Source organism: Colletotrichum tamarilloi (genome assembly GCF_030869305.1).
Source record: "Colletotrichum tamarilloi strain Tom-12 chromosome Unknown Scaffold_16.1, whole genome shotgun sequence".
Taxonomy (NCBI): domain Eukaryota; kingdom Fungi; phylum Ascomycota; class Sordariomycetes; order Glomerellales; family Glomerellaceae; genus Colletotrichum; species Colletotrichum tamarilloi.
The window spans coordinates 423,151-449,550 of NW_026849399.1; the positions used below are offsets into that span (position 1 = coordinate 423,151).

At 54.5% G+C, this 26,400-nt stretch overlaps 8 protein-coding genes across 8 annotated transcripts; 5 read left to right on the plus strand and 3 right to left on the minus strand.

The window, feature by feature from the left end:
• Nucleotides 1-490: 490 nt before the first annotated feature.
• On the plus strand, nt 491-6,042 carry CTAM01_06076 (3-oxo-5-alpha-steroid 4-dehydrogenase; the record flags this gene model as incomplete). Its single annotated transcript, XM_060522106.1, has 3 exons — nt 491-2,074; nt 4,990-5,605; nt 5,654-6,042. The coding sequence occupies 3 exons, from the start codon at nt 491-493 to the stop codon at nt 6,040-6,042; spliced, it is 2,589 nt and encodes an 862-aa protein (XP_060383296.1).
• Nucleotides 6,043-6,062: 20 nt separating this feature from the next.
• Nucleotides 6,063-7,622, minus strand: CTAM01_06077 (calpain; the record flags this gene model as incomplete). The annotated part of the gene is made up of 4 exons (XM_060522107.1): nt 6,063-6,428; nt 6,505-6,744; nt 6,815-7,329; nt 7,517-7,622. The coding sequence occupies 4 exons, from the start codon at nt 7,620-7,622 to the stop codon at nt 6,063-6,065; spliced, it is 1,227 nt and encodes a 408-aa protein (XP_060383297.1).
• Nucleotides 7,623-8,890: 1,268 nt separating this feature from the next.
• On the plus strand, nt 8,891-13,718 carry CTAM01_06078 (uncharacterized protein; the record flags this gene model as incomplete). The annotated part of the gene is made up of 3 exons (XM_060522108.1): nt 8,891-12,842; nt 12,894-13,123; nt 13,182-13,718. The coding sequence occupies 3 exons, from the start codon at nt 8,891-8,893 to the stop codon at nt 13,716-13,718; spliced, it is 4,719 nt and encodes a 1,572-aa protein (XP_060383298.1).
• A 1,046-nt stretch (nt 13,719-14,764) lies between these two features.
• CTAM01_06079 (TGS domain-containing protein) lies at nt 14,765-16,978 on the plus strand (the record flags this gene model as incomplete). Its single annotated transcript, XM_060522109.1, has 7 exons — nt 14,765-14,785; nt 14,895-14,915; nt 15,216-15,498; nt 15,604-16,132; nt 16,322-16,430; nt 16,615-16,702; nt 16,959-16,978. The coding sequence occupies 7 exons, from the start codon at nt 14,765-14,767 to the stop codon at nt 16,976-16,978; spliced, it is 1,071 nt and encodes a 356-aa protein (XP_060383299.1).
• Nucleotides 16,979-18,420: 1,442 nt separating this feature from the next.
• Nucleotides 18,421-18,555, minus strand: CTAM01_06080 (uncharacterized protein; the record flags this gene model as incomplete). The annotated part of the gene is made up of 1 exon (XM_060522110.1): nt 18,421-18,555. The coding sequence occupies one exon, from the start codon at nt 18,553-18,555 to the stop codon at nt 18,421-18,423; it is 135 nt and encodes a 44-aa protein (XP_060383300.1).
• A 1,099-nt stretch (nt 18,556-19,654) lies between these two features.
• Nucleotides 19,655-20,002, minus strand: CTAM01_06081 (uncharacterized protein; the record flags this gene model as incomplete). The annotated part of the gene is made up of 1 exon (XM_060522111.1): nt 19,655-20,002. A coding segment is annotated over one exon (348 nt), but the record flags the coding sequence as incomplete, so codon positions are not given.
• Nucleotides 20,003-21,222: 1,220 nt separating this feature from the next.
• CTAM01_06082 (uncharacterized protein) lies at nt 21,223-21,902 on the plus strand (the record flags this gene model as incomplete). Its single annotated transcript, XM_060522112.1, has 2 exons — nt 21,223-21,479; nt 21,536-21,902. 2 exons carry the CDS (start codon nt 21,223-21,225, stop codon nt 21,900-21,902), a joined length of 624 nt encoding a protein of 207 aa, XP_060383302.1.
• Nucleotides 21,903-25,524: 3,622 nt separating this feature from the next.
• On the plus strand, nt 25,525-25,788 carry CTAM01_06083 (uncharacterized protein; the record flags this gene model as incomplete). The annotated part of the gene is made up of 1 exon (XM_060522113.1): nt 25,525-25,788. The coding sequence occupies one exon, from the start codon at nt 25,525-25,527 to the stop codon at nt 25,786-25,788; it is 264 nt and encodes an 87-aa protein (XP_060383303.1).
• Between the last annotated feature and the right edge of the window lie 612 nt (nt 25,789-26,400).

The window sequence follows — 26,400 nt, forward strand, 5'->3', positions numbered from 1 at the left end:
TAGTGTTGACTGTTCCGGAGTGCTCACCTCAAGACCAAGTGTGATGATTATTCCCGGACTAGATGACGGGTAGTCATCTGCAAGACACCACCCCACGCGGGCACATCCCGTGGGCGGAGTGGGTGTGGTCGGAGTTGTTCATCCCCCCCCCCCCCCCAATTCATGCTGCCCTTTCCCGGAAAAGCCATCTGCTGCAGAAAAACGACATGCGCGAGCGCTGACCGAGAAAACGCAGGCGGGAAAACCTGCTGATGGTGCCGTCATGTGAACTCGATTGGGACCCCATTTTCCCCCACACGCACTACCTACTCAGCTCAGCTCACTTCACTCAGGTGAGAGATAGAGATTTGATAAACGCTGCTTCCATCCATCAACTCTTCCCACGGGTTTCTCATGAGTGTTAATTGTAATGTTTGTTGTACAATGGCAATTTGGAAACCGCCTTGAAAGAAACCCCGATAAAAAGAAGAAGAGATAATCTACCTTAATAATGTCGATTGATACCCGACCCCGCAGAGATGACGACAATCTCGCCGTCGCGAAAGCTTCGAGACAAGGCCATGGAGGGTTTACTTCGATGATACCGTCGATTCTATGCGATGCGGCAGAGATCAACCCAGTTCCGGGGTCAGGGGCCCGGGACGCGGGTGGGCAAGGTACCACCGACGGCAAAGACATCGAGACCAAGGACACCGAGACCAGAGACGACGACGGCAAAGTCGCGGCGTTCCTGGCGAGGAACCGACTCCACCCCTCCGCCATCGCGGCAGCGCACGAGTTCGCGCAGGCAATGTTCCCCGGGTACGAGGTCGAGAGGGCGCCGTTTCAGGGGTACTGCTCTTATACGCTGCTCCTGAGGCCGCTTCCCGGTGGAGCGGCGGGACGGCGGCGGGATAGCGGTATTGAGGCCGGCGGAGGGGAGAGCGTCGAGAGTCAGAGCCAGAGCGAGAGCGGTACGAGTTGGAAGAGCGGCGGCAGTAGTGGCGGTGGCGGAAGACTCGTTCAGTTTCGACCTCGGAGGCACGGTATTGATGTCGAGATGTGTGTCGAGGCTAGGGGCGTACTTGGGGATGGGGTCGTGCCGGGTGTGGAGGGGCTTGGTGTGTTAGAGGGGCTGGATACGACGGCAACTCGTGGCGGAAAGGGGAAGAAGGACGGGGAGTTGTGTGCGTATCTCCTGGAGAGGGTCGGCGGTGTATCCTTGACGGGCTTCCGGAGGATATCTGCGGGTCTGGAGACGGACCCGAGAGCGTCGAGAAGGAGGCTTGTTGCGGATCTGGCTGTTGTCTTTGCGGATTCGTGGAGGGGGAGGCGGGAGGATTTCGGGGACGGACGCGGACACGGGGGTGCGGGCGGCAGAGGGCGCGTGGGAGGGAGTTTGGCGTGGCGGTTGGAGATTATGGGAAAGGGGTTGCCTTGTGAGTTTCGGGACGTTGTGAGGGATGTCAGGAGGGATCTTGGGGGTATCGAGAGGTTGCCTTGGGTTGTTACGCACGGGGACCTCGTGCCGGATAATATCATGGTTCATCCGCCGCGCGAGGAGGCAGAGGACGAGGGCGGCGAGGCGTGGGTGAGGCGGAAACTGGGGTGGGGGAGGGAGGAGAGGGCTGGCGGGCTGGTTGGGTTGATTGACTGGGCCGAGCTGGAGTGGCTGCCGTTCGGGGTGGGCATGTACGGGCTCGAGGAGGTGTTGGGGGAGGATGTTGTCGTTGGTGGGAGTAGCGATGTTGACTTTGTTGCTGGTGGGAGTGCTGCTACTACGACGGCAACGATTACGACTACGACGATGACGACGACATCAACGAGATTCGAGTACTATCCCGAAGCAGCCTCCCTCCGCGCACTCTTCTGGGACGAGGTCGGACGCGTGGTGGGTGACGAGGAGGTCATTCGCCGGGCGAAGAGGGCTCAGGTCCTGGGGGTACTGCTTTGGAGGGGCATTGCCTTTGATGATGGCGCGCTGGGGAGGGTCGTGGACGGGGCGAGGGACGCGTGGGACTTGCAACGCTTGCGGGCTTGGGCTTTCGAGGATGGGGGTCTCGGGTTGACTCGTGGCAAGGTCGAGGTTGAGGTGGTTCGTGGGGGGAGCGAGAATAAAGGTAGTAGACGGTTGTTGAAGAAGGTTATGGGATGGATGAGAGGGTGCTTTAAGGGGTTGTGAGATGGCTCATGTGGGTGTTTGGCTGAGTATAGAATTGGGAGACTAGACCATATATGGAGTTCCGGGTGATCTTTGAGGGTTTCCAAGACTTCGAGACGGATTTAATCAATTCATTTGGGCAATGAAGCATCATGAATGCCTTATTGAGAATGCGGTTTCGACTTCAAAGTACTCGCAAATGTGTACAGAAATCCCTTCTATATACCCAACCCACTCAGCATCCTTGTGAGCGACGTGACTCTAAGCCCTTTCGTCATAAGTTCTAAAATCTTTTGCTTTTTCAATGTAGTTTACTCTCATGTTCACACCTTGGTTCCAAAAACTGGTCCAAAGTGAAGAGGAAGATGAGTTTAGGACGCCCCTTGCTTTTCTTCTGTGAATACGAATAGTAGAAACGGACGAGCTCCACGAGGCAGAGAACAATCTAGCAATGTTCACGGCCTAGAATGTTGATAAAAGTGTTCTGGTTTCCCTCCTGTTGGCAGCATCTCTAGTGATAGAAAGTGAGTATACTATATGTTTGTAAACAAACGTCGATAAGCAAAAAAGATCGCGGATTTCACATCTCGGAGTTCACGAGTATTGATATACGGGCAAAAAAGATGAGTTTTTTTATCCCGATTTAGTCGTGGCTTTAGGCGTTAGTATGCAAATGACCTCCTCTCCATGTCCCAGGCTCATCATCATTAGCACTACTAGAAAACCAAATCGGGGACTCTGAAAGTAGCAGCAAGGTTAGCAGTTCGACTTATCTAAACATGTTCCTACCCTTCTTGTCTAGAGATTTGGCAGCGCCTTTCCAAATGAAATTTGCCATCTAGACGAGTGATCACCTAGGACTGAGGTTTTGTAGATTGTGCTTGTGGGCAGAGGCATCATTCATGTTACCCAAAGTTACGGATGGCCCGAAGACTCTCGTGAGAATGTTCCTCAGATACGTGGTTGACAAATTGAACAGAAACTGACGAGGGCCGAGTTTAATAGAACTGGCCAAGGAATTCCAGTTCTCTGGTCCTCTCATTACTCACTTGTCTGTGTAAGTGCCTTGGCTTTGTCCCCCTACAATTCGAACAGAAGCGGTGATGAATCATGTTACTAGACGAAGTTATCCACCTACTATGTCCTGTGTGATAACAGACGAACAAGAGGGCCGTCTCCTAAGATTGACGCATCCGCCGAAAATCCTTCAATGGCTGCATCATGAGCTTCTATGCCACTCTTCTCCAAGGTCTACGAAGCAAGTTTGACTGTAGTTACACTGTCACATAGTCAGGCCATCATCTCCTTGTCCCAATTACTTTACTACACAAGGTTACAGTTCCGATTCAACCGAACCAACCCCGTCAATTGCGTATGACCGTCCAAACCCCAAGCCCCAAAATCCCCCGCCCGCCCCTTTTCTACTATTCCATACCCAGGTCCGGGCCATCATACATTCAGCCAAAGCTCTTCGAAGTAGTAATCAGACCCACTACCTGTATACTGCAGTAGATCAACTGGCTACATTCCTTATCTATTCGGGAGGAGCTCGCTAAAGCACAATAACAGGTAAGATCACGTATCAAAGGGCGATTGCCACCTTATCACGCTGGTCACGATACGGTAGCCTCGTGAGCAGAGAGCAATACCCTACGAGCTTCACACGGAAGATGAGAGACCGGGTAGAGATGCGGCAGAGACTAGAAGCGTGCCCGGACTGGGACATATCGTTCGCCGTCACGGTGTAGGTCGCGAAACGCAATGGCTAGATGCAGTCTTGAGATGTGCGCAGATGGGCCAAGTATCAAAGTGAATGGTACCAACACCAAAGAGGAGAAGGACGGGACAATTGTGATTCGATGCTTCGTGATGAGAAGATGGGGGATGGACTGGATTTCTGGGGAGCGGGAAACCCCTTATATACGCAAATTCCAAGGAGGCGGGCGAACCACGCTTCCCACTTGATTCATACAATCAGCGCCAGCCACACCAGGCGAACCAGGCGGACCAGCACCAACGCTCACCCACATCAGATGTAAGCCATGATCAGGCTATCGCCGACCTTCTTCACAGCGAACACGCATGCACACTATGGAATGGAACTTACGCATGCCCTGTACAAATCATACTTCCACTTTCCCCCATCAAACATCTAATCATCCTTACCCGACTATCCAACAAAAAGAAAGCCTGGAGCCCGATGCCTTGAAGGCGAAGAGACAGGTTGAGAATCAGTGTCACCGGAGACCACCTCAGTAGTTACCAGATACTATATTTCCCGATTCAAAAACAAACATTTCCCGATTCCAACCAGCCAACACGGCAAGCCACCCCCACGCGCTTCGAGAGCTAGAAGCCGGGTTACAACGAGGCAGCTTCCAGGCAGGCAGACAGGAGAGAAGCCTGCAGCCTGCCGCGGTGTTGCAGCTGGGCTTGCAGCCTGCAGAGCCGTCGGCCCCCAAAAGATGTGACTGCGCCTCGAACGGGCCGCCTTGCACTTTTTAACAAGCAACAAGAAAGACGGGAATGCGTTGTAAGCCTCACTTTGGCCGGGCGAAGCGGGCGGGAGGACGCAGTGTGCTGATCTCCCCCCTCAGCCTGCATGTGGCATGCATCTCTGGAAAAGTCCAATAGGGGTTGTTCTTGGATGTGACCCTGTGAATGGCGCCCTCGAATAAGTTTCCCGAGGCACCTTGAGTCTCGAGGGTTGAGCCGCTGCTATACGCCCGCATATGTCATCGGGAGCGGCTGGGAGTTGTTCCGATTGATCCGGCTCGTCATACTGGACCGTATCAAACAATCCCGCAACACTGTACAACAAGTAACCCCTGCTCTAACCTCAACCACAGCTTACAACAACCGCTCATCATATACCGGCCACGGCCATGGCCTCCCTTACACCGACGACGATGATGGATGCTCTCTCAACCTGGCCGCCGGCCCATTGGTGCCAGATATTCTTCGGGCTCTCAACAGCAGTAGTGTTGGCTATCCAGGTAGTGCCAAAGACGACCCAGCGTCTTCTTCTCGACTACGGCGCCCGCTCGCCGGCTACTACCACCGACACCGACGACCGGACCAAGGAGCCCACTGGTCCCAATAGATTGGACTTCTTCACGCAAGCCGCCAAAGCTGTGACTTCCTTTGGTCAAATCCCACACGCGTGGTTCATGCACTTCTACGTCGCGTCCGTTGCAGGTTCGGCTTTCTGGGCATGGCAGTATTTTCAAAGCGGTTCAGTCATGGCCATCATCTCTGGCCAGCAGGCGGCTTCGGGCGGCCCGGTTGTGAGCTTCGAGCAGACAGTGCTCGTCTGGACATTGATGGCGCTGCAAGGCACGAGGAGATTGTACGAGTGTCTCTTTGTGATGAGACCGGGGTCTTCTAGGATGTGGTTCGTTCATTGGCTGCTTGGTTTGGGTTTCTATCTCTGCATGAGTGTATCCGTCTGGGTTGACGGCTCAGGTGAGGACCGTCATTTTCCACTTTCAGATACACACTCACCTTTCCCAGCCGCCTTGAGGCAAGAATCAAGGCCAAACTTGGAAGGCCTTCTGTCACCTGGGGTCGCCGCTGGGACCGTCGCGTACCTCTACGGATGGTCTAATCAGCATAAATGCCACAAACACTTGGCCAGCCTCAAGAAGTATTCATTGCCGGAGGAGGGCCTTTTTCGGTATCTCATCTGCCCTCATTACACTTGCGAATGCCTGATCTATTTGGGCCTTGCCATGATAGCCGCGCCAAAGGGCTACATGGTGAACCGCACCCTCACGGGTGCTTTGTGGTTCATTGTCGCCAATTTAGGCACAACGGCAGATGGGACCAAGCAGTGGTACGCGCAGAAGTTTGGTGCTGAGAAGGTCGCCAGTAAATGGAGGATGATACCCTTTGTCTTTTAGACACACTTGCGCCTCGAATATCACTTCTTTCCAAACAAGCCAAACTTGGCCCCGAGTTTCGACACCTGCATGACGTCCCGGTATGTCAGACTCGTCCTGGTCGCGCGTGCGCTTCGGCCAGCAGAAAAGTCATCCTGCGAACGCAAAAGGTCCCAATTCACGATCGTCTCGGCAGATAGCTCAACGTCCTCCTCGACATCGGCTATGCCGTGGAGGTAATCGGTATAGAGGTCGTCGGTGGTGATAAGAAGACTCCTGGGCTCCTGAAGAATGCGTCCCACAGGCTCTGGGTCCATGGCACCATCCTCCTTGGTTTGGTATAGGTTCAGACACAGACTTGCTCCAAGACTGACAGTACACACAACTGGATGATAGGCAGCCCCGTCCTATAGCCAGCATGAGATTCAAAGCTCTTCACGTGAACACCTACCATGTACTCAACTTATGCGGCATGATTCCTACTCCCGAAGGATACTCGTTTATCAGCACGTGGTTCGGTCGTTTGTGAGGACTGCTAGCGAAGAGATTGGACGAATCAGAATCGGCGGCAAGAGGTAAGGAAAGAATTCGCGAGATCACAGGCTCTTGCAACCACTGTGGCAAGGGAGCATCGATCAGCTTGTTGTTGACGAGATCGGACGGCCATGTTTGGAGACGTCGATGAGTCAGTTGCTTCCAGCGGGGTTTCGGCGCCTCAGCTATCTGTTGGTTTCAAGGGCAAGTCAGCCACAGCTGTTGGCTCGACGGACGTCGTCGAAATAAGTTTCCGTACCTTTTGTAAGATTAAGCGTTCCTCCTCCTCTGATATGAAGTCCGCAATGTAGTAAGAGGACGGCGGAAGCTTCTTGACTCTGACGTCGTCGAGGGAGGCAGGTAAGTTCACGGCTGCCAAAGGCATATTGCTGGCTTCGCCTCGCAGCTGTGTGGTCGCAGACGTTTGATAGTCGGGACACAGGTGGTGTGATCTGGGGCTGCGCCCAACTTTATGGATGGGGATCCCAAACGAAGTGACGTGATGTTGGTTGAAGGGGTCGGGAAACCTAGGTCGCCGAAGCTTGTCGCAAGTTGGCACGAGGTGCGCAAAGGTCGTCGACGTAAGATCCAAGCTCCGGCTGCAAAGCGGCATAAGAGGCCAAGAGTCAAACGGTTCTGCGTCCAGCTGGGAGGATCCAGGCAACGACGGAAGCGACGAGGACGGCAAGGTTGGGTGGAGAAGCAAGGACGGGAGCTGGATCATGGATGGATGGAAGCGACAGGGCAAGAAGACGTCCAACTCCAGTCTCCGACCTAAGACTTGAGCGCGCCTGCTTGTGGTTGTCAGACACGCCAAACCTGAGGTCGCCAGTTGCCTCAAGCAGTCAAGGATGGGAGGTATTGCACTAATAACAAGAAAAGGCGAGAACGGACACCTGCTTAGAGTACACTAGGTCTAATCGGGAAACGGCAGGTCGATTAGTCACAGGCAGCGTGTGACTGACGGTAAGGTGTCCGTTCCCAGTGGTAGTGGTGCTATCCGCCACAGTGGGTGATTGGCTGGTCTGGTCCCGCTTCATGAGCTCTCCGTTTTGAATGTCGCTCATGATTCGCCATTTGAATTCAAGATGCGACGGCCGGGGAGGGGGAAGAGGAGCCTGCTGCGACTCTGGAGGGGGCTAGGATTGGCCGAGGTGGGGCATGGGGAATTTGGAGGCTTCGATACGTACCATTCGAGTCGCACCAAGAACACGCACCGGGCAGATTCGAGGTTTTCCACCAGCGGGAGAAAGACGAGTTTTTGGACTAGCAAACCACAGAAAAAAGCCTTGGATGGACGAGCTACTCGTTTTGCATTAGAACCATAGGAGATTTCCGCAGGTTAGTGTGTCCAGGGTCAGGTGGCCTAGCGACAACGTGCAGCCAGCGATGCAGCTTGCGAAGAGAAACATGACGGCGTTGCTATCTCAATCTCACCCTATCTTTCTGAAGCAAGGTGGGTGCCGGGGCTAACGTCCAGGTTGAATCCTAGGTCGTTTGGTCTGCCACCCAAGGAGGCAGCGTACTTTTCGTCGACGCCGGGTACTTGTAGATACTGCAAAACTCCGGTGGGATCCCAAGTACCGCTTGTCGAATTCGACCCCAGTACGTACCTAGTGCCGACTGCTGGCTGATGTGGCCACCTCAGTCGTCAGGCTGCCACTGCCAGTGCCGCTACCACCAGGTGCCTGCTGCACACCTCACTTTCCATAGCCTGCTGCTTGCCTCAGGGCTGCGTGCTGTGTGCTGTGTGCCTGCTTGTCTGATGCCCGGCTGCTACTGCTGCTTTCTCTGTCAGGTCTCCTGTCTCCTGTCTCCTTTGCTGGTTGTGGCTGTTCCGTGTCCCGTATTCTCGAGCAAGTCCCCTCCCCCCTGGTCGGGCCCAATCAAAGAGGTGGCGATCAGACTTTTTGACTCTGAAGACTCGCTCGCGGCCCCATTTCCACCTTTCAGCCAAATCGAAGCATCAAGCGTCACCAACAGTCTCTTTTCCCGCATTCTCTACCAACGCCCGCCTCCGTCCATCTCGCCCGCATTATTCTGTCCCGGCCAGGCGCTTCCTCAGTCGTTTTTCTGTTCCTTTCATACTCGACGTGATCCGATATCCAATACGCAGCATTTTCCTCCCCGTCCGACACCCACGCCCAACGCCTTTCTCGCGCGCGCACCCCCCCGTGACTGACCTGGCCACTTTCTCTTAGGGGGGTCACCTCGAGCGACTGAGAATTAGTCTACCGGCCGTCTTCAATTCAATCCGCCTCTCCAACCCTCTTTCTCGCGGCCGACCTTTGGCCAGGATGGTGCTGGCCAGTTTTTCGACCTCTAGATAAATGATATGGATGCGCAGAATGCTGCCGGGTCCGACAAGTCGAAGCCCGTCGCTGCGGCGGAGAAGCGACCGGGCAATCACCAACCTGACGAGTCTCACGAGTCCAACAGCAAACCGACCAAAAACGTGGACGATTCCATCAAATCCCCGCCTCATCTATCCAAAGACGTCAAGCCTAGCGTAATCGTATCTCGCGCCCCTCCCGTAGCCGACGATGCTCCTGTCGACCGAGATTCTGATGCCGAGACCATCGTACTGCCTGGCAAGGATGGCCATTCGCCCTCCAAGGCGAGGAAGGTAAAGCACGAGGACCGCAGCGATGGGGAACCCCCGGTTCTCCCCGTTCCCCTGGTTCCCCGGAAAAATCGTGATGCGAGTGCCAGCAGAGATGGCGACAAGGAAAAGACGGCCAATCCTGCCCGTCTGTCCGAAACGGCTTCCTCTCTCGGGCTGAAGAAGAAGCGCCTTCACGATCAATCGGCCAGGAGCAAAGATGGTTCCAGCGGCCTCAGCTCGGCTCCTGCATCCCCTCCCCACCACAGGCGTCGATCTGGTGGGCACTCCGATTCCGATACGGGCGCTGACCGTAGGAAATCCCCCAAGCTGTCCCTGAAAGACCGGGCAAAGTCCATCGACAGAATTCCCCACAAACGCAAAGCTTCCAGGGCAGACTCGGATGATGAGGCGGAAAATCGAAAGGTCCGACGGCAACGAATCTCGGATCACAACACCATAGAAGCTCGAGCTCGCCTACCCAAGGAACCAAAGTCTTCGTCTTCGTCTAGGAGAGAACACGACGGCCACTCAGGATCACGCACCAGATCCGTCTCTCCACACCACCCACGTGCCCACAGGCGGAGCGTCTCGACCCAACTTCCCGCAAACTCGTCTAATGGCCTGAGTTACAAGAAGAAACGTCTGCCTCCGCCGCTGCAATCTACAGACTATCACTCGGATGAATCCTCTGCCAGTGGTAGCCCTCATCCTCGGAGCTCCAAGCTGCGAAACCTCTCCACCCCCGCCACCGCCGAGTCAAATATGTCGCCGGCCAAGATTGCACCACACAAGAAACACCTCGACGCCCACGGCCAAACCTTCCTCGCTAGGGCATGTGCCCGAGGCGAGTACGACCTGGCCAAGCAAAGACTGGGAGAGCGACCCGAGGATCTCAATGTGGCCGACTATGCTGGCAACACGCCACTTCAGATTGCTGCGATTAACGGATACGAGGACATCGTCAAGCTCCTCATCGACGCGGGCTGCAATTTGGATTGTGTCAACTATGACAAAGACACGCCATTGTTAGACGCTGTCGACAACGGTCACTTGGGAGTGGTCAAGCTGTTGCTGAATGCGGGGGTAAATCCGAGGAAAGCCAACCTGAGCGGAGAGGAACCCTTGGACCGAGTCAGCGACGATTTGGAGAATGCAGACGATTTCCGAGCCGCATTGAACGAAGCCAAGTCACGACAAGGAGAACGCAGACGTACATCCGAAGATCACCACCCTACCGACCAATTCGACAGTAGATCATCTCATGGCCCAGACAGCCCTCGTCGGTCACCTGCACCATCTGCGTCCAACGCCAGCGGTCGGCGAGCCGGCACCGTCAGGGCAAACAAGACAAGCAATCATCTCTTGTACATGTCACTTGACGACAAGACGTTACGGCAAGCTGCAGGAAAGGGCGACGAAGAGACTGTTACGCGGATTTTGCAAGTCAAGGACGGTTGCGATGACTCAGAAGCCATGGTTGCTGCTGCTCGTGGAGGCCATGAAGTGGTGATTCAACTGCTCCTGGCTCTTGGTGGAGCGAACCCAGACCCTGCACCTGTTTCGAGCATGCCACCCGAATTCGCCACCCCAATGTTGGCGGCGATCGGCCAGGAAAATATTAAGGTCGTCAGACTACTCTTGGACCAGGGGAATTTTGATCCGACTCGCCGATTCAAAGGCGAGACCTATCACGAAATTGCCCGCCGTCGACAGGGAACGAACTGGAAAGACGAGGAGCACATGCTCAAGGAGTCTTACGATGCCTATAGAAAGTCACACCGCGACATTTCGAAGACAAAATCTCCTGGCAGACGCGAGCGTGAAAAAGAACGCGAAAAGGACCGCGACAGAGAGCAGGACCGCGAGACAAAGCGCCAAGGTCGGAATGAACTCAAGGATGAAGCGCGTGCGCACAAACGTAACCTCTCTAGCCCGTCCCGTGATCCGGAGAAGAGGAAGAAACTTTCTTCTGGACGAACCATCACAAGTCCAAAGGAGAAACGTAGGGCGGATTCATTTCACGAAGATCAGATCTCACCGAAGCGTGGTCCTGGCAGGCCGCGTAAAGAAGACCGAGTACCTACAATCGCTGTTTCAGACCGAGAGGCTTCACCCGCACTTTCGCAGAAGCAGGCTGCTAAAGCAGCGAAACGAGCCGAGTCCGACGTCGCCGCGATGTCCTCTGAAGGAGAGGCTGCTAAGCCGCGCCGTAAGCTCGTATCCAAGGGGGAGCTTCGTGGCGAGAGAGAAAAGAACCGACGAGCGAGCATGGTGTCCACCACATCATCATTGAAAGATCCTTCGAGCCCCCGCGACCCAACAAAACTTGACGATCATCCCGAGAAGCCAAAGGGCGAGCCGCTGTCGGAGAAGTACCACGATCGCACGAAAGCTCTCAAGAGGGACGAGTCTCGAGATCGGCTATCGGTGTCTGGCGATAATTCGTCCAAACGACATCGTTCTAGTGTCACGCCACCACACTCAAGCACGGGAGACAAGGATGAAGGGGAGGCACCCGTGAAGCGTCGGCGGCTTGATGTTGAGGGTAAGGAGCGACGACCAAAATCGACCGCTTCACCCGATGATCCTCACAGGGCACCTCGTGATGGCCCGCCTCGATCCAAGTCCAGCTTGAGAGACTACGACGACAGCGATCGGAGACCGACTAAGGCTAAGGCAGATGTCGATGGCCACAGACGAGAATCCGGCAAATCGAGCAATAGTGATAAGTCTAGTATCCACGTTAAATCTGAGGATTTTGACATCGAGATGCCAGATGCGTCGGATGTAAAGGACACAGTGGAAGCGGAACCACGAATCAAGAAGGAGCGCGACGACGAGAAGCGGCGTCTCGAAGAGAAGGAGCGTAGGAGAGAAGAGAAGCGTCAAGAAGAACGAAAGCGCCGTGAAGCTGAGGCCGAAGAAACCCGCAAAAAAGAGGAGGCTCGTCAACGCGAACGCGAGGCTGAAGAGAAGAAGCGAGAGGCTGAGCAGAAGAAACGTGAAGCTGAGCAGAAACAGCGTGAGCGCGAGGCTGAGGAGAAACGCCTGAAGGAGGAGGAAGCAGCAAGACATCGTGAGGAGCAGGAACGTAAGCGCAAGGCCGAACTCGAAAAGAAACGCCAGGAGGAAGAAGAACGGCAGCGGCGCGAGGCCGAAGAGAAGAAGCAACGCGAGCGTGAAGAAGAAGAACGAAGGCTCCGCGAGGAGGAGGAGAAGAAGAAGCGACGTGAGGAGGAAGAAACGAAGAGGAAAGAGGAGGAAGCTCGCAAGCAGCGAGAAGAAAAGGAGAGACTCCGCAAGGAACGCATCGAGCGCGAAGCTGCCGAGGAAGCCAAGCGAGTTCGCGAAGAGGAGGAACGGCAAGAGCGTGAGCGCAAGGAGCGACTTGAACGCGAGGAGTTGGAGCGCAAGCGAGCTGCTAAAGAGGCCGAGCAGCGCCGTATCCTCGAGGAGCAAGAACGCGTGCGCGTGGCGAAGCTGCCTCCTCTGTTGCGCTGGCTCGACGCTTGCCCGAACCCCAAGACTTCGGAATACGCCGCCAAATTCAAGCATATGCAAGGCGTGCGGTTCGACACTATTCAGCCGCAAGCAAATGGCACGGCAAACGGTAGAGAACAGTGGGTGCTAAACACCCATGTTGCGCTACTCCTCGGGGAGAAGGACCTCTCCTTGTCAAAATGTAAGTGCTCACAAGATCTTTCCGCGTTGATCATTACTGACGGAAAATTAGATGCGGCTTGGGAACATGTTTCCGTGTCCGACCTCGCTAAAAAGGTTATCTGGAGACTCGAGTCGGATTGGTATGCCTTGCTTAAGGAGAACTTCTACGAACTTGGGACTGGCCTTTCAGATTATTACGGAGAGGGCGAGGATCCCTTCAAGATGAGCTTCCGCTCAAAGGAAAAACTCCGTGGCGAGGCCCGTGAGAAGTTCTTGAAGATGGACATGTTCTTCGTCAAGGTGCGTCTTAATTTTGTCCGGTGATGATAATGTGTGGTTGGGCTGACTCGGAATACAGGTGTCGGATTTGATGTCGATTGCTCAGGACGTTCCGCATCTTCGGGACCTCAAGATGAGCGTTGAGTATCGCGAACTACCAGACAATGAAGGCCAACTCTACGGATGGCAAGTCCCGCAGAAATGGAAACAGGACCCCGATGCTGATCGATTCTTGGGATTCGCGCCGAGGAACAAATATTATATCAACGGTGTCATGGTCGAGGAGCAGATGCCTGGTTTGTCTGCTACAAGCAGCACACCGTTTCCCGAGAAGCGGGTCCCTCGAAAGGGATTGCAGCAGGTTTTCCCTGGCGACCCCGATTATGCCCGCGTGTGCAAAGAACAAGGGCTTGACTTCCTTTTGAATGGCACGAAAACGCCGACGATGCCCAACGGCGGACATTGGTCGCCACGGAGCCAGTCGAATGCCACAGAGGCAATGGTCGAGACCGTCAATGATACCCAGCCGGCAGCCTCCGCTACAGCGCCCGTGTTGCCCGAGCCGAGACTTGTTCCTAATGGCGTTAACGGCGTATCGGCGCCAAGCACCAACTGAGTTGAGTTGGATCACAAGTAGATCGAACGAACCAATATTTAATATACACATGTACACATTGCCACAGCAATCCCCGGATCTTTACGCACCGAGTGCCGATGGAACGTACCAAGGCACCGCTGTGCATCATCAGAGATAGACCCAGCTGCCTATCTGCCCTTTAGCTGGCCTTGCGATCCTTACGATAGGGGCAGTTGCTTGACTTCGAAATGGGGCTGGAGGATGCTCAAGGCGTGTTACTCACGCCAATTTGTGGACAGCAACACCATGGTATTTACTCTTTAGGCCCTGTTGGGTGATAAGACACTATATCGACAAATGGAACTTTCATAGTTCATGAAGCGCAAGAGTCAGCTCTTGTGTGTGGTCAGTTGATGAGCAACGGATTGGATGGCCATGATTAGATCTGGACGAGTGCCGAGAATCAAGAGCTTGGGAGCCTGGGAAGCATTACTAGTTGGGATGGGACACAGGGTTAGGGAAGGTAGACGACGAAAATAACACATTCACAATGCTGTCAGTCCTGGTCATTTCTTCGTGCCTTTTTCAATATCTTCAATAATTGTTGCGCATCATCAATCACCAAACCAAGTGCTGGCGTTTCTTACCTAAGATATGAAAGACTTTTGATTGAACGATTCAGGTTTCTGACATCACTGCGTTCAAAAAACCTGTGCAGCCAATGAAGGCGGTGCATTCCCACCATGCCCCGCTGAAATTTCATGTGCAGTACCTTAGCCTTTTCGCACAAGGTGCCAATGTCCCCGCCATTTTGCACCCCAAAATCCACCACCAGGTGCACAACCAGAATCACCAACTGCCAGAACCATCAACCCAAACCTGGGCAGCGAGACAGAAGTTGGACGACGACGAACGTTACTTATTTGATACCCCCACAAACTCTGCGAGCCACGGCACACTTTCTATTCGCTTTCTCTTCTGCCCGCGGCTTGGACGTCGACGTCGCAATCGGAAAAGCTAGCCATCCATAAATCGAACCCCTCCATACAGCGCAGGAACGTCTCGAGTGACGAAACACCGCAATCATGGCGACCACAGTTGACAAGGTAATGTTTCTCGCCGAGACCTTCATAGCCGGCTAGATTGGATTTTCCATCCTTTCTCCCTTATCTATTCGCGAGGACACCATCTTGACTAACACTTTTGTTCATGTAGATCAAAGATATCGAGGCCGAAGTACGTGTCCAACCCCTCCTTCCCCTTCACCTTCAAACCGAGGGCAACCCTCGTCCCGCCCCCTTTTCCGTCGTCGACGATGTCGAGAAAACTCGAAGGCTGTCTCTGTCTATGACCAGAACGAGGGAACATGCGTTCGTGACGTTGGCGACAGACAGGCATCCGCCCCCGAGAAACCCAAATCTTCGATCCGACGACATCAGGAAAAAATCCCCCTCCACCCTCTACACAGATATATTAGACAAGAACACGACGCGCAAATCAGCAAGCTGACGGAATGGTTTCTCTTCCCTCAAATAGATGGCCAAGACCCAAAAGAACAAGGCCACGTCCTTTCATTTGGGACAACTGAAAGCCAAGCTCGCCAAGCTCAAGCGTGAGCTCTTGACACCCTCGGGTGGTGGTGGCGGCGGCGGTGCCGGCTTCGACGTTGCGCGTACGGGTGTCGCGAGTATCGGCTTCATCGGCTTCCCGTCCGTGGGAAAGAGTACCTTGATGAGCAAGTTGACGGGCCAGCACTCCGAGGCCGCGGCGTACGAGTTCACGACATTGACGTCCGTTCCGGGTCAGGTCACTTACAATGGTACGTTTTGACAGATTTTATGTGGTTCGGGACGACGATATGGCAAGAGAAAAGGAACGAGGAAGTGAAAGGTCGAAAACGCTGACATTCTGTTGCGTTCCTCAGGTGCGCCGCTGCAAATCATTGATTTGCCGGGTATCATTGAAGGAGCCAAGGACGGCCGCGGTCGTGGTCGCCAGGTCATCGCCGTCGCAAAGACGTGCCATCTCATCTTCATCGTCCTGGACGTCAACAAGCCCCTGACGGATAAGCGTGTCATCGAGACGGAACTCGAAGGCTTCGGCATCCGCATCAACAAGTCGCCGCCAAACATCACCTTCAAGAAGAAGGAAAAGGGCGGCCTCAACATCACGAGCACCGTGCCCCTCACCCACATTGATCACGACGAGATCAAGGCCGTTATGAACGAGTACCGCATCAACTCGGCCGACATTGCCATTCGCTGCGACGCCACCGTTGACGACCTCATTGACGTCCTCGAGGCGAGGAGCAGAAACTACATCCCCGTCATCTACGTCCTCAACAAGATTGACGCCATCAGTATCGAGGAGCTCGACTTGCTCTACCGTATCCCGAACGCCGTGCCGATCAGTTCGGAGCAGGGCTGGAACATTGATGAGCTGATGGAGGCAATGTAAGGATTTTCTAACTTTGTCTTCCCCCTTGCCTTCATTTCCTCGTTAGCCGTCGGACCTTCGGCCGGTTCTCGCCTCCCGGAGCGACACGATCGTCGTCCACGACAAGGATGAACCCGCTACCCCTAAAATTGCACTCACGAGACCAGAGAAGCTAACGTTTTTGATTTTCTTTTCTTGGCGTATAGGTGGGATAAGCTCAAGCTGGTTCGCGTTTATACGAAGCCAAAGGGCAAACTGCCAGATTACTCTCAGCCCGTCGTGCTCCGCTCAAACAGGTGCACGGTCGAAGATTTCGTGAGTAGCCGGTCCTCCGCGTGACATTGCGTCTCGTCCCGAGCGAACCCGTGTCGTAGGGTGAACCTTCTTTTCTCTCCCCTGCGACAAAGGGGCGCGCGAAAGTTGGACGGACGGAAGCGCATATTGCTGCGGCTTGCTCTTGCTCGCTACGCTTAGCTAACCGGTTCGTGTTTCCGTCTAGTGTAACCAAATTCACAGGAGTATCCTCGAACAGTTCAAGACCGCCATTGTGTACGGCAAGTCCGTAAAGCATCAGCCTCAGCGCGTCGGTCTATCTCATGAGCTAGCCGACGAGGATATCGGTACGTTTTCATCTTGTGTCGAGGATTCCCCCCACCAATCCTTAGTTTCCCTGGTCGTCGTCGTCGTCGCCGTCGTCGTCATCATCATCATCTCAAAACCTTCATTTGCCCCCGCGAACTACTCTACAAGAGCCGGCGAGGAAAGGAAGCGTGCCTCAAGTCAAGTGAAGTTCGGTTAAGGAAAAGCAAAACAATGGCACTAACATCTCCAAACTACTCGCAGTCACAATCGTCAAGCGCTGACGAACGCGGCGACGAGCTAAAACTCGGCGGCGCATGGCGGCCGTTTGTCGTCATGCTTCTCCCCACGCCGCCTCAAAATGCCTTGCCTGGCCAAGGAGAAACAAGCCCAGCCCAGCCCAGACCCAGACTTTCAGCCCGCCTTCGGGGTCCTCCTCGTCCGCAAACCCCCCATTTTGGCGAAGGGAACACAAAATTCAAGCCACTTGCCTCTTTCCTCCGCCATCCTCCCCCCTCCACGCCCCCTTCCCTCCAAGTTACCATCTTACTCGAGTCCCGATTCCATGGCATCGTGTGCAAACTCAAAAGAAAAGAAAAAGGAGAAGCACGTTACCCTACCTCCTTTCAAAAGCGAACAGTGAAACGAAAGGAACCGGCCGACCCCTACTGCATCTTACGCGCGTAAGCTCTAAGCCAAGGCCGGGAAACACAATGGCACTGTTTGGTTGCGACTCTCTCTCCTTTTCCCAAAGGAACAAGGCTGAGCTGGGCGAGTAAAAGAGTGTGTGGGGTTTTTGCAGTCTTGGTACGCTACCTACTTTTCCTTACCGAGCATGGGATGTGGGAATGTGTGTTGGCCGCAAGCAGACATTTCGTGGCGGGTGGGGGGGGGGGGGGGGGGGGGTGGGGGTGGTGGGGGTGTGGTGGTTGTGGGTGTGTGTGGGCTTTGGTTGCGGGGGGGGGGGGGGGGGGGGGGGGGGGGGGGGGGGGGGGGGGGGGGGGGGGGGGGGGGGGGGGGGGGGGGGAGGGGGAGGTTAAAGCTCCCCCCTTTGATGGGCGGCGTCGAGGCATCTTCCCTGCTCTCTATCTTGTTTTCTTGCCGCCGAGATTTCGATGGGAGACGGGAGCTGGGGAGGGATGGAAGGATGGATGGGAGGATGTGTGTTTGACGGGGATCAAGGGCGACGTTGGTTTCTGCAGTCCAGGCAAGCGTTTACACGGTATCACCATGCTGCTTTTTGCATTACAGAGGAGAGACGAAGATACAGAGATGAAAAGGAAGGGAGGGAAAAGGGGTGGTGGGAGTTCAGGCTTGCAACAAAAAAAAAGTGATTTGTTCTCAATCAAAACGGCTTCTGGCAGCAGAGAGAGAGAGAAAAAAAAACAATGTTCATCTTCATCTTTGTTGCGTTCAAATCGTTTTTCCCATCTCCACCTGGGGTATCCTTCAACTAGGAAACAAACATTGTACCATTGTATGCGATCATTGTAACGAATTTGGGTTGGATTGGGAGCGGATGGACCGGTCCAGTTCGCGCGTTAGGGTCCAGACTCCCACGGTACGGTAGTGAAGCCAAAGCCCACACTACCTAGACACTTGACTGCCCATCCCGTCCATAACAGTTCGAGTGATCCGTGGTTCCCATCCTCGCCGCGAAGCCGTCGGGCACTAAAGGCTGGCTGCCGGGCGGCGCGTGCCTGACAGGACAAGCCCGCCGTGCCGCCTAAGGGGGAAAAAAGAGAGAAGGGCTCTCTTGCCAGTCTCCAACCCGTGTGGATACGGAGGAGCGTGGCTTCTTTTTCGTTAGCCAGCCGTGCCAGCCTCGCGCTCGTGCGTGCGTGCACGGCACCGCCATCATCTTGCGCCGTCCGCTTTCGCGTGGCTGCCCTTCAAAATGTCGTCGTCGAAGGGGGCGAAAAGCGAGATTCTGGATGGAGTACGGATATAGATAGACTGTCGTTGGAAAGCTGCCCCCATCCCCGCCCCGTCCCTACCCCACACGCGCCACCATCTGAAGTTCACCCAGCAGCAGCAACTCAATGGGAGAATAAGTCACGGAGCCCAAATCGTGGGCGAACCTGCATAGCCGAGGGCCTCTTGTGATGCGGCCGCAGATGCCTCCCAAGAGAAGCGTGGGTTGCATATTCTTCTTTCTGCAAGAAGGCTCAACGCATGTGTCCGTACCGGGCGTGTATCCCCTTGGCCAGCTTGCACTACTTTGCTCCGCGTGCGAATGGGAAAGGAAGAGGTGGTGGAAGAGAGACAGAGAAAGGAACTAGAGCAATGAGTAGCGTGGACGAGACCATGCAGCTTCCGCGCGCACACACCTCTACCAACACACACACACACACACACACACACACACACATATCCGCAGACACACACACTTCGTCTTCTGCCTCACTCCTCCTACAGGGCATGGGGTGACAGGCAGAGGAGGGGTGGGGGATGGCGGGCGGGTGTGTGGGTGAGCCAGACGGGGGACTCCCTGGATCGAGGGCAACGTCGGCGCTTAAAGCAGAGCTAAGACGACACCCTTTCTCTGCTCTCTGCAATGCTGCTCTTCATAACTCCGCCTTTTCTTCTGTCCTCTCATCCCGTTGCTGCTGACGCTTGTCTCGAGACGGACTCGGCACTACCTACTGGCGCGATGCACTTCACTGCAATTCCCCGACGAGAAACGTGCCCGGCGGAATGACAGCAGCCACGGACCTGGTTTTCCTCAGTAGAACGAAAATAAAAGAGGGGGGATGGAGGGCTTCACCACCAGTCAGATGCGAATCCTCCTCTTCCGCCTGCCTTTCACAGGGCTTGCTTTACCGCCCATGTCTCGCGGTCTCTTTTATCTCCCCTTCCTCTCGCAAGTCCCGATTTTTGTTTGCTAATGCTGGGCGGGACGTGCTAGTTGGTGGTGGGTCGGCCGCGGCCTTCGCAGCGAGCCGTGATCTCATCTCATCTTATCCTCGGAGGATGATGGGAGGAGCTTGGACGAGGGGTCCCGGGTCCGAGTCCGCGATATGCGAAGCAAGGAAAGGTCGATTGCGGAGTATGGTAGCAGTCGACATCCATCCAGCGATCTTGGCCCTTTCGTCTCGAGTTCGACTCGAGATTGCTTGCGAGCAGATGAGTGTGTCCGTACCTTGCATCAGATACAGATGAGGCGAACGGCGGGCGATAGGACACAGACCACGGGAGAACGGCTGCAGGGAAGGGTAAATAGGCGCAGGGGCAACACAGACGGCGGCGGCGGCGGATGCTGCGCTGCAATGTTGCTCGTGCTGCCCAGGTCCCCTGCTCGCTCCAAGGCGACATGAGTCGACCAGCCCAGTCAGTTCCAGCGGGTTTTGGGGGAGGGCTCGGGAACAAGCAAGCTGCGCTCCACCCGAGCACTGACGCAGCTCTCATCTCCTAGACTCCTCCTAGATTGCTGCTCCAAAGGGCAGAGTTGGTAGAGGACGTCTCGTGCGTGCAGGCGTAGGTGGTACTTTCAAAAAGACCAAATGCAGCCTTGATCGGAGGTAGTCTACCAATGGACCAGGCGCTGAAGCAGGCGTCGAGGAGGGCAATGACTAATTGGCATCTTGCCCATCATGTTCCTCGAGACATGAGAACGTGGATGCGGTCATCCGCTGTGTCAAATGAAAGTCCTCGTGTCTGGCTAAATTCCCAAAGCCCGAGCTTCTCATGGCTTGAAACAATGGCTTGGTTGTGAATTCCTGCTACTTCGACCAGGTAGAGCAGCTAAACGTGATTAGCCACGGCTGACAGCCACTGACGAGGCGAGTACCAGAGCCTGAGATTTTCCCTCGTATCCGAAAGCTTCTGAAATAAAGTTGATGGGCAGACTACTCTCGCCGTCGTACTAGCATGGCTTCAATACCTAGTGATATCGTCAGCCTGGCTAAGACGCGTCAGTCATGAACTCATGGAAAACCCTTACACTACCTAGCGGCGGGAAGATGCCAAGGGAAAGATGGAGTAGATGGGTCTCCGAATCAGCCTTCTTTCCTGTTTAGTATATTCCCCGGCCCGCCCATCATCATTATGCATGTTGATTGCCCAACGTTGTCGTGAAATGAGAGCCCATTCTCATGACTGATGCGAAGCTACGGTTAGAGCGATCAGATACTGCTTCGGGTGAGGGTTGAGTCGGGGATGCTGTGGTATCAATTCAGCCTGGCCTAGGATACCGTCGGCAGGGCCCGCTTCAAATTGAGAACGGCGCACGTTGCGGGCCACCGCGGGTGGATGCTGGTCGACCCTGGATCGCAACCTGGATCATGCCCCAATCATAGTTGTACCTTCCGGCCATACTCTCCTCTCCGTTGAGGTAGGTATTCACATTTGCGCGCCATTGCGTCGAGGCTTGGCCAGACCATCCGTTTAACGAAGCCTTTCGTAGATGGACCCACGGCTTAGCAAGTCTTTGTATCCGTACGTGACCATCTGGCCAACTGAGAATCAGTCTGGGTCTCTCAGTGGCCTCGCTAGGACCGCCTCATGCGAAAGAAATCTTTTCCATCCAATGACCAGCCCGAAGCTGGTGACGAATCCGGAATTTATGTCCAATGGGAATACCGAAAACGATTTGAGCGCTGCTGTTGGTCAGCAATCCTTCTTCAACTCTGGTTCCCTAGACCGAAATGGCGCTTGTGCTTGTCTTCTGACTGCCATATCAAGTCTTGTGACGACTGCAAAGGTGGTCATGGAGCTGGAGCTACCCAGAGATCAATGGAGTTCAATGCCTCACAAGAGTGGACCGGATATGGGCGAGTATCCCCTGTTCTTGACCCATTGGTTGTAAAATGAATGTAAAGGTCCGGCCTATGATGAGCTAGCCAGATCTATCCAAACTGTATCGACTCAAATCTCCAACCGCATGACCGCGGCAGCTCAATTGAATGGGAGATGGGCCACAAGATGGACGGCATGGACCGGCGATCTAACCGAGTACAACAAGCTATGATTAATAGCGAGAGCATTGCGTTCAGCGTTGGAAGAAGGGGAGGCGCCCATCGCGATTGCCTGGCCGTCCAACGAGGGGCGTTGGCTGTTGAGCGACGCTCCACGATGAGTGTGACGGTGGTGGATGCCAATTCCATGAATGTTGGATTGCGTCGCGAGGAGTCCTTGTATCTTCTACGGAAAGCTGTCGGGAACGGCTTTGGCGATGTCGTGGCGGGTGCGTCAGAGTGGTTCGGTTAGTTCTTAGTTCAACATCGGGCAGCAGCAAGGCTTGACAGACTGCCATTGACGTCGCATATCAAACTTGAAATTAGAGATCAAAGCGTTCAGCAGACCTTGGCCTGTTTGACGTCGGAATTCTGGTGGGATTTGAGTGTTCGCAAATGGATTTTGGCGGGAGGTGGTTTGAAGTAATCAGACCAGACTGAAGAGGCCCCTGTGGTAGAATGCATTGATCGCCATAAACTGCCGCAGACGTTTATGCTGGCAACGCCCGGTTGACTTGATTTGAACAGACCGAGGCTGACAAAATGGCACGCTATTTTGATACTTGCTGACAAGGGCCTGAGGGTTGCTCGAAAGGCGATAGCAGTCCGCGAGTGAACGACAGGATATCCGCAACAGGTTCTACGTCTATCAAACCACACCCCCTCCCTAGACGGTCAATGGCCTTGTATCCGTACTTTGAACGGCTCAGAGAAGGGTGGGACGTCGGGGTTGCCCCCCTGCCCTGACAACGCCAGACAGGGATGGGTCAGGTCGCCGGCGGGCCATTTCTCGTAGCATCAGTCGATCGCTTGACAGCTTTGACGGACCAGAGACAACCAAGCAGGCTTGTTACTTGTACGGCGTGGTAGGGTCGGGGCGATGTATCCGCGAGGCGTTTGCGAGTTGGGGGACTAGATTTGGAGAAGGGCGAGAGCAAGAGGGGAAAGGCAAGTTTCGCGGTTGGCGTGCGGCGTGCCGAGTTAGGCGCAAATTGAATCGGTGAGAGAGAATACCATCTATACAGCTCTGAGCTAATAGGCCGTGGTGGGAACAAGGTGCGATAGGAGGTCAATGTGGCACGGAAGGCGCCTCTTGGTAAAGTATTCGCGCATCGCAGGCTCTTGGACTCGTATCCATGGAGGAATGGCGAATCGAGGTTATAACGAAGTGTCGGTCAGGAATCAGGATGGGTATCCGTAGCGGGAGTGTCAGATGATGAGGCCGTTGAGTGGATGTGTTTCTGGCAGGTCGTTCACATTGTATTCGTCCATCGTCCAAAGGTAGCTTGGTTGGGATGGAGTGTACGGATAGCTTGGTGGGAGCGGCTGGAGACATGGAGGCAGGCGGCCGAGCGGTCGAATGAAAGTGTAAGGTGCCGAGGGACTAAGGCAGCGGGAAGGTAAAAAAGTTGGAGCCCCGATCCAGTCAGGGTCTTTGAAGTGCAAATGAGACTGCTACTGGCTCGCTGTAAATGCCCCTGCGACGATGTCTGAGTAAGGTATTCATACGGAGGACGGAGTAGAAGATGCTTGTTGACAAAATGGGAAGAGTGTACTTCGTGAAGCAGGAGAAAGAGAGCCAGGCGAGCATCCATGAAATTGAAGGCATGGAGCTTCATGAGTCGCAATGAAGGAGCATTGGGCAGCGATGGCCCTATGAGAAGCAACAGCAGCAAAAGACGACCCCTCATAAGCTGGCCGGGGTATCATGGAAATGGAAGGCAAGAACGGGACGGGACCTTGGTGGTTTACCACTTGCTACTTCCTTTTTTTTTCCTTTGCTCTCCGCTCAGGGCAGGCAGGTCCCCCGGTCACCAAGTGTTTCTGTCCATCTCTTGCCCTCCACTGTTTGAGCTTTGAAGCTCGTTCATTCGGGGAAGGTACGGACCATGGCGGTAAAAGGTGGACCCGTATGCTTGAAGTGGGTCCGCCGTGAGGTTAAGAAGGCGGAAGGTCAAGGTCTTCCTGCCACCCTGGAGCAGCAGCTTGAGATGGGAAGGAAGCAAGGATTGCAGAGCTCACAGTGCACATGTTGCTCCTGCTCTCTCTTGAGTGAGAGTCTCCTTCCCCCTGCTCAGATATCCCTGCCCCGTGCGTCCTTAGGGCTTGTGGTGGAGCAGGGAATGGACGGGTGAGCCAGTCAACGCTTGCCCGCCGGTCCACTGCCCAAGATGGGACGACGTTGTTTCCTTCCTTTCCTTTTGGCGTCCGTATCCGTCCAAGTCGTTTCCTTCCATGCCGCCCGTTCATCTCAGGTCGACTCCAAAAGACGGGCAGGTCTGAATCATCCGCGTGCTGAGGCAGGCACGGCAGACACCTTATCCAAGACCACTTCTCCGAGAAACATGGCACTGGTATGGAACCGAAGCGAGGAATGCAAGTACCGTTACATGTCAGATACCTCAATGTTCCATTCCAGACTTCAACCACGTACCTTGACAGGCTTTAGGTAAGCTGTCTTCAGTTGACAATAGAACCGTCAGGAAATGCGTTACTGCCCAGCCTTCGGCAGCTACCTCTGCACGCTTTCCTTAGCTTCCATACCCTTTTCACCCTGGGGAACAGCTAGATACTAAGAAATAGAAACGGCGGCTTCATCTACGAATGCCAGACTAACACCCTTTCTCATTTACTTCTCCATGTCTCGTTTTTTGCCTCGTCTCGTCTCGTTCTACTTACTCACTTGTCATATTGGGATGATCCCTCCATCCGCCATCGCTCACACTACTCCGTAGGGATACCTCAACGTTCCGCCTTGTCCTGGCAATATCCCCACGCAAGCCGCCGCACCGTTCATCTATATCCCCCTCTTCTCAATCTAACCCCTTGTCGGGGCAACACTCGCCAGTACCTACCGGTACTTCGTACCCATCGCGGAAGCAGAGGGAAGGGCAGAAGAGAGGAGAGGAACCGACCGTCACACCATGTATGAATACCTACCTTACTACGGCGAGCGAGCAAGGCAACGAACCCGCTCTTCTCGCCTAGGCCCCGTCTCCTACTAACCCGATCTTGCTCTCAGTCTCTCCTCTCACGCAACTATAGCTCGTCAAGGGTGCAAATGCTCCGTCCGTCTTTGGATCAAGACCTCTCGTCGTCTCTTTTCCGGCCACTACCTACACAGCACTCCAGTGAGCATGTTTCCTAGTGCGTGTGTGTGTGCGTGTCGTGTGGGTGGTAATCTCAGCGCAAAGCAGGTCCTGATGTCAGCTAATTGGCGCGCGATTCTTCCGTTTCTCGACCCCGACTCGGCTTTTCCTGATTATTGAGCACCCAAGCAACCGTTTTCTGTAACATCTCGCTTTCCCCCTTTCCTTTTTTTTCTTCCCATCCGTCGGCTCCAGGCTCGTTGTCGTCTGCCATTGTATTCCTTGGGTGTTACAAATTCGGCTTTTTCTACAGAATCTCTCCAATCCGCACCTCCGGGCCCTCCATCCCATCTGCTGTCATCATCTAGCATGAGGCCGACAGACTCAGCTCCACAACCCAGGGGCCAAGGATATGGCTAATCTCGACTCTCAAGAGGCCAGAAGCAGCCGCAAGCCGCAAGAGAGGGCAGCATATTTCGCCCCGAGTGGCTAGTAGCCGTTCGCCTACCAGCCAGCGTTGGGGGAATAATAAGACATCAGCAAAGTCGAGGCGAGCCGCGAGGCCAGGTCTAGACAAGGCGCTATAGGACGAGACGAGACGAGACGAGACGGAAGCAAATCAGCATCCCAACTAGTGTCTGTGTGTGGCTTGTCCCATTCCCGTCGACAGCGTTTTCCATATGGTCCGTCGTTTCTTCCCATGCGGCAACGGAGACAAACTGAGCCAGTGGCTTCTTCTAGCTCCTCCTCAATACTCTAGCCGTGGCGGTTGTCAGTGGTCTAGACATGAATTCTAGGCCGACTATGATGTCTTCATTGATGAAAACACTCACACCATCGCAGAAGATACGCAACCTCGTCAACGTCAACAATCATCCCCCATTTGCCTGGAACTCAGTTTTACGGCATTTGCCTTGTCCCCGTTTTTCTCTCTTTGACTCTCTCATTCAATCCCGCCGGTTGCGAGGGATCTCTTTACTGCCCTCGCGGAACCATTCTCCATTCTACTCTGTCTCATTCCCTGCCAATATCATGATGCTTCATGCATAAGACGGTGCTGTACTCGAGTCCTGACGTCGCACCTTTGCGGCTTTACCATTCTCTTAGGCCTATCACAACCACTCTCGTTGCCGGGCGCTTTCTTCTGACGGGCAAGTTGCATTTGCATTCTCATTGTCTTGATCAACACATCGCTCATCAACCAGACTTTCACCTGGCCGACGTTGCGCGTGTCTACTCTTTTCCTCCATCGCCTCTCAACGCCTACCTAATGACCACGCGGTTGTGGTACGTAGAGAACTTCATCTTATCCTTCGTAAGGTCTGGTTTACTGCCACACACCCCGAGGGGCCGAGTCGAGACCCCGGCTCTACTGAGATTCAATCATACCCACCACACCCCCAGGAGAAGACGAGACACACACCCCAGACCCTTGCCGGTAGTGTACTTACATGGGCATGGGAAGCATCCGCCGTCGCTTTGCCTGCAGAGCTTCTACATATGTACACTGCGGCCCACCGCCGCCCACACAACCTTCATCCTTCCGTGCGCCTGATACCTAGTATTACTATCTAGACAAGCCCGCCTACCCCAACCTCGACCTGCTAGCTTTGTCCTTCAAGCCTTGCCTTGTGCGTCGCGGCGTCTGATTCTTGCAGCATA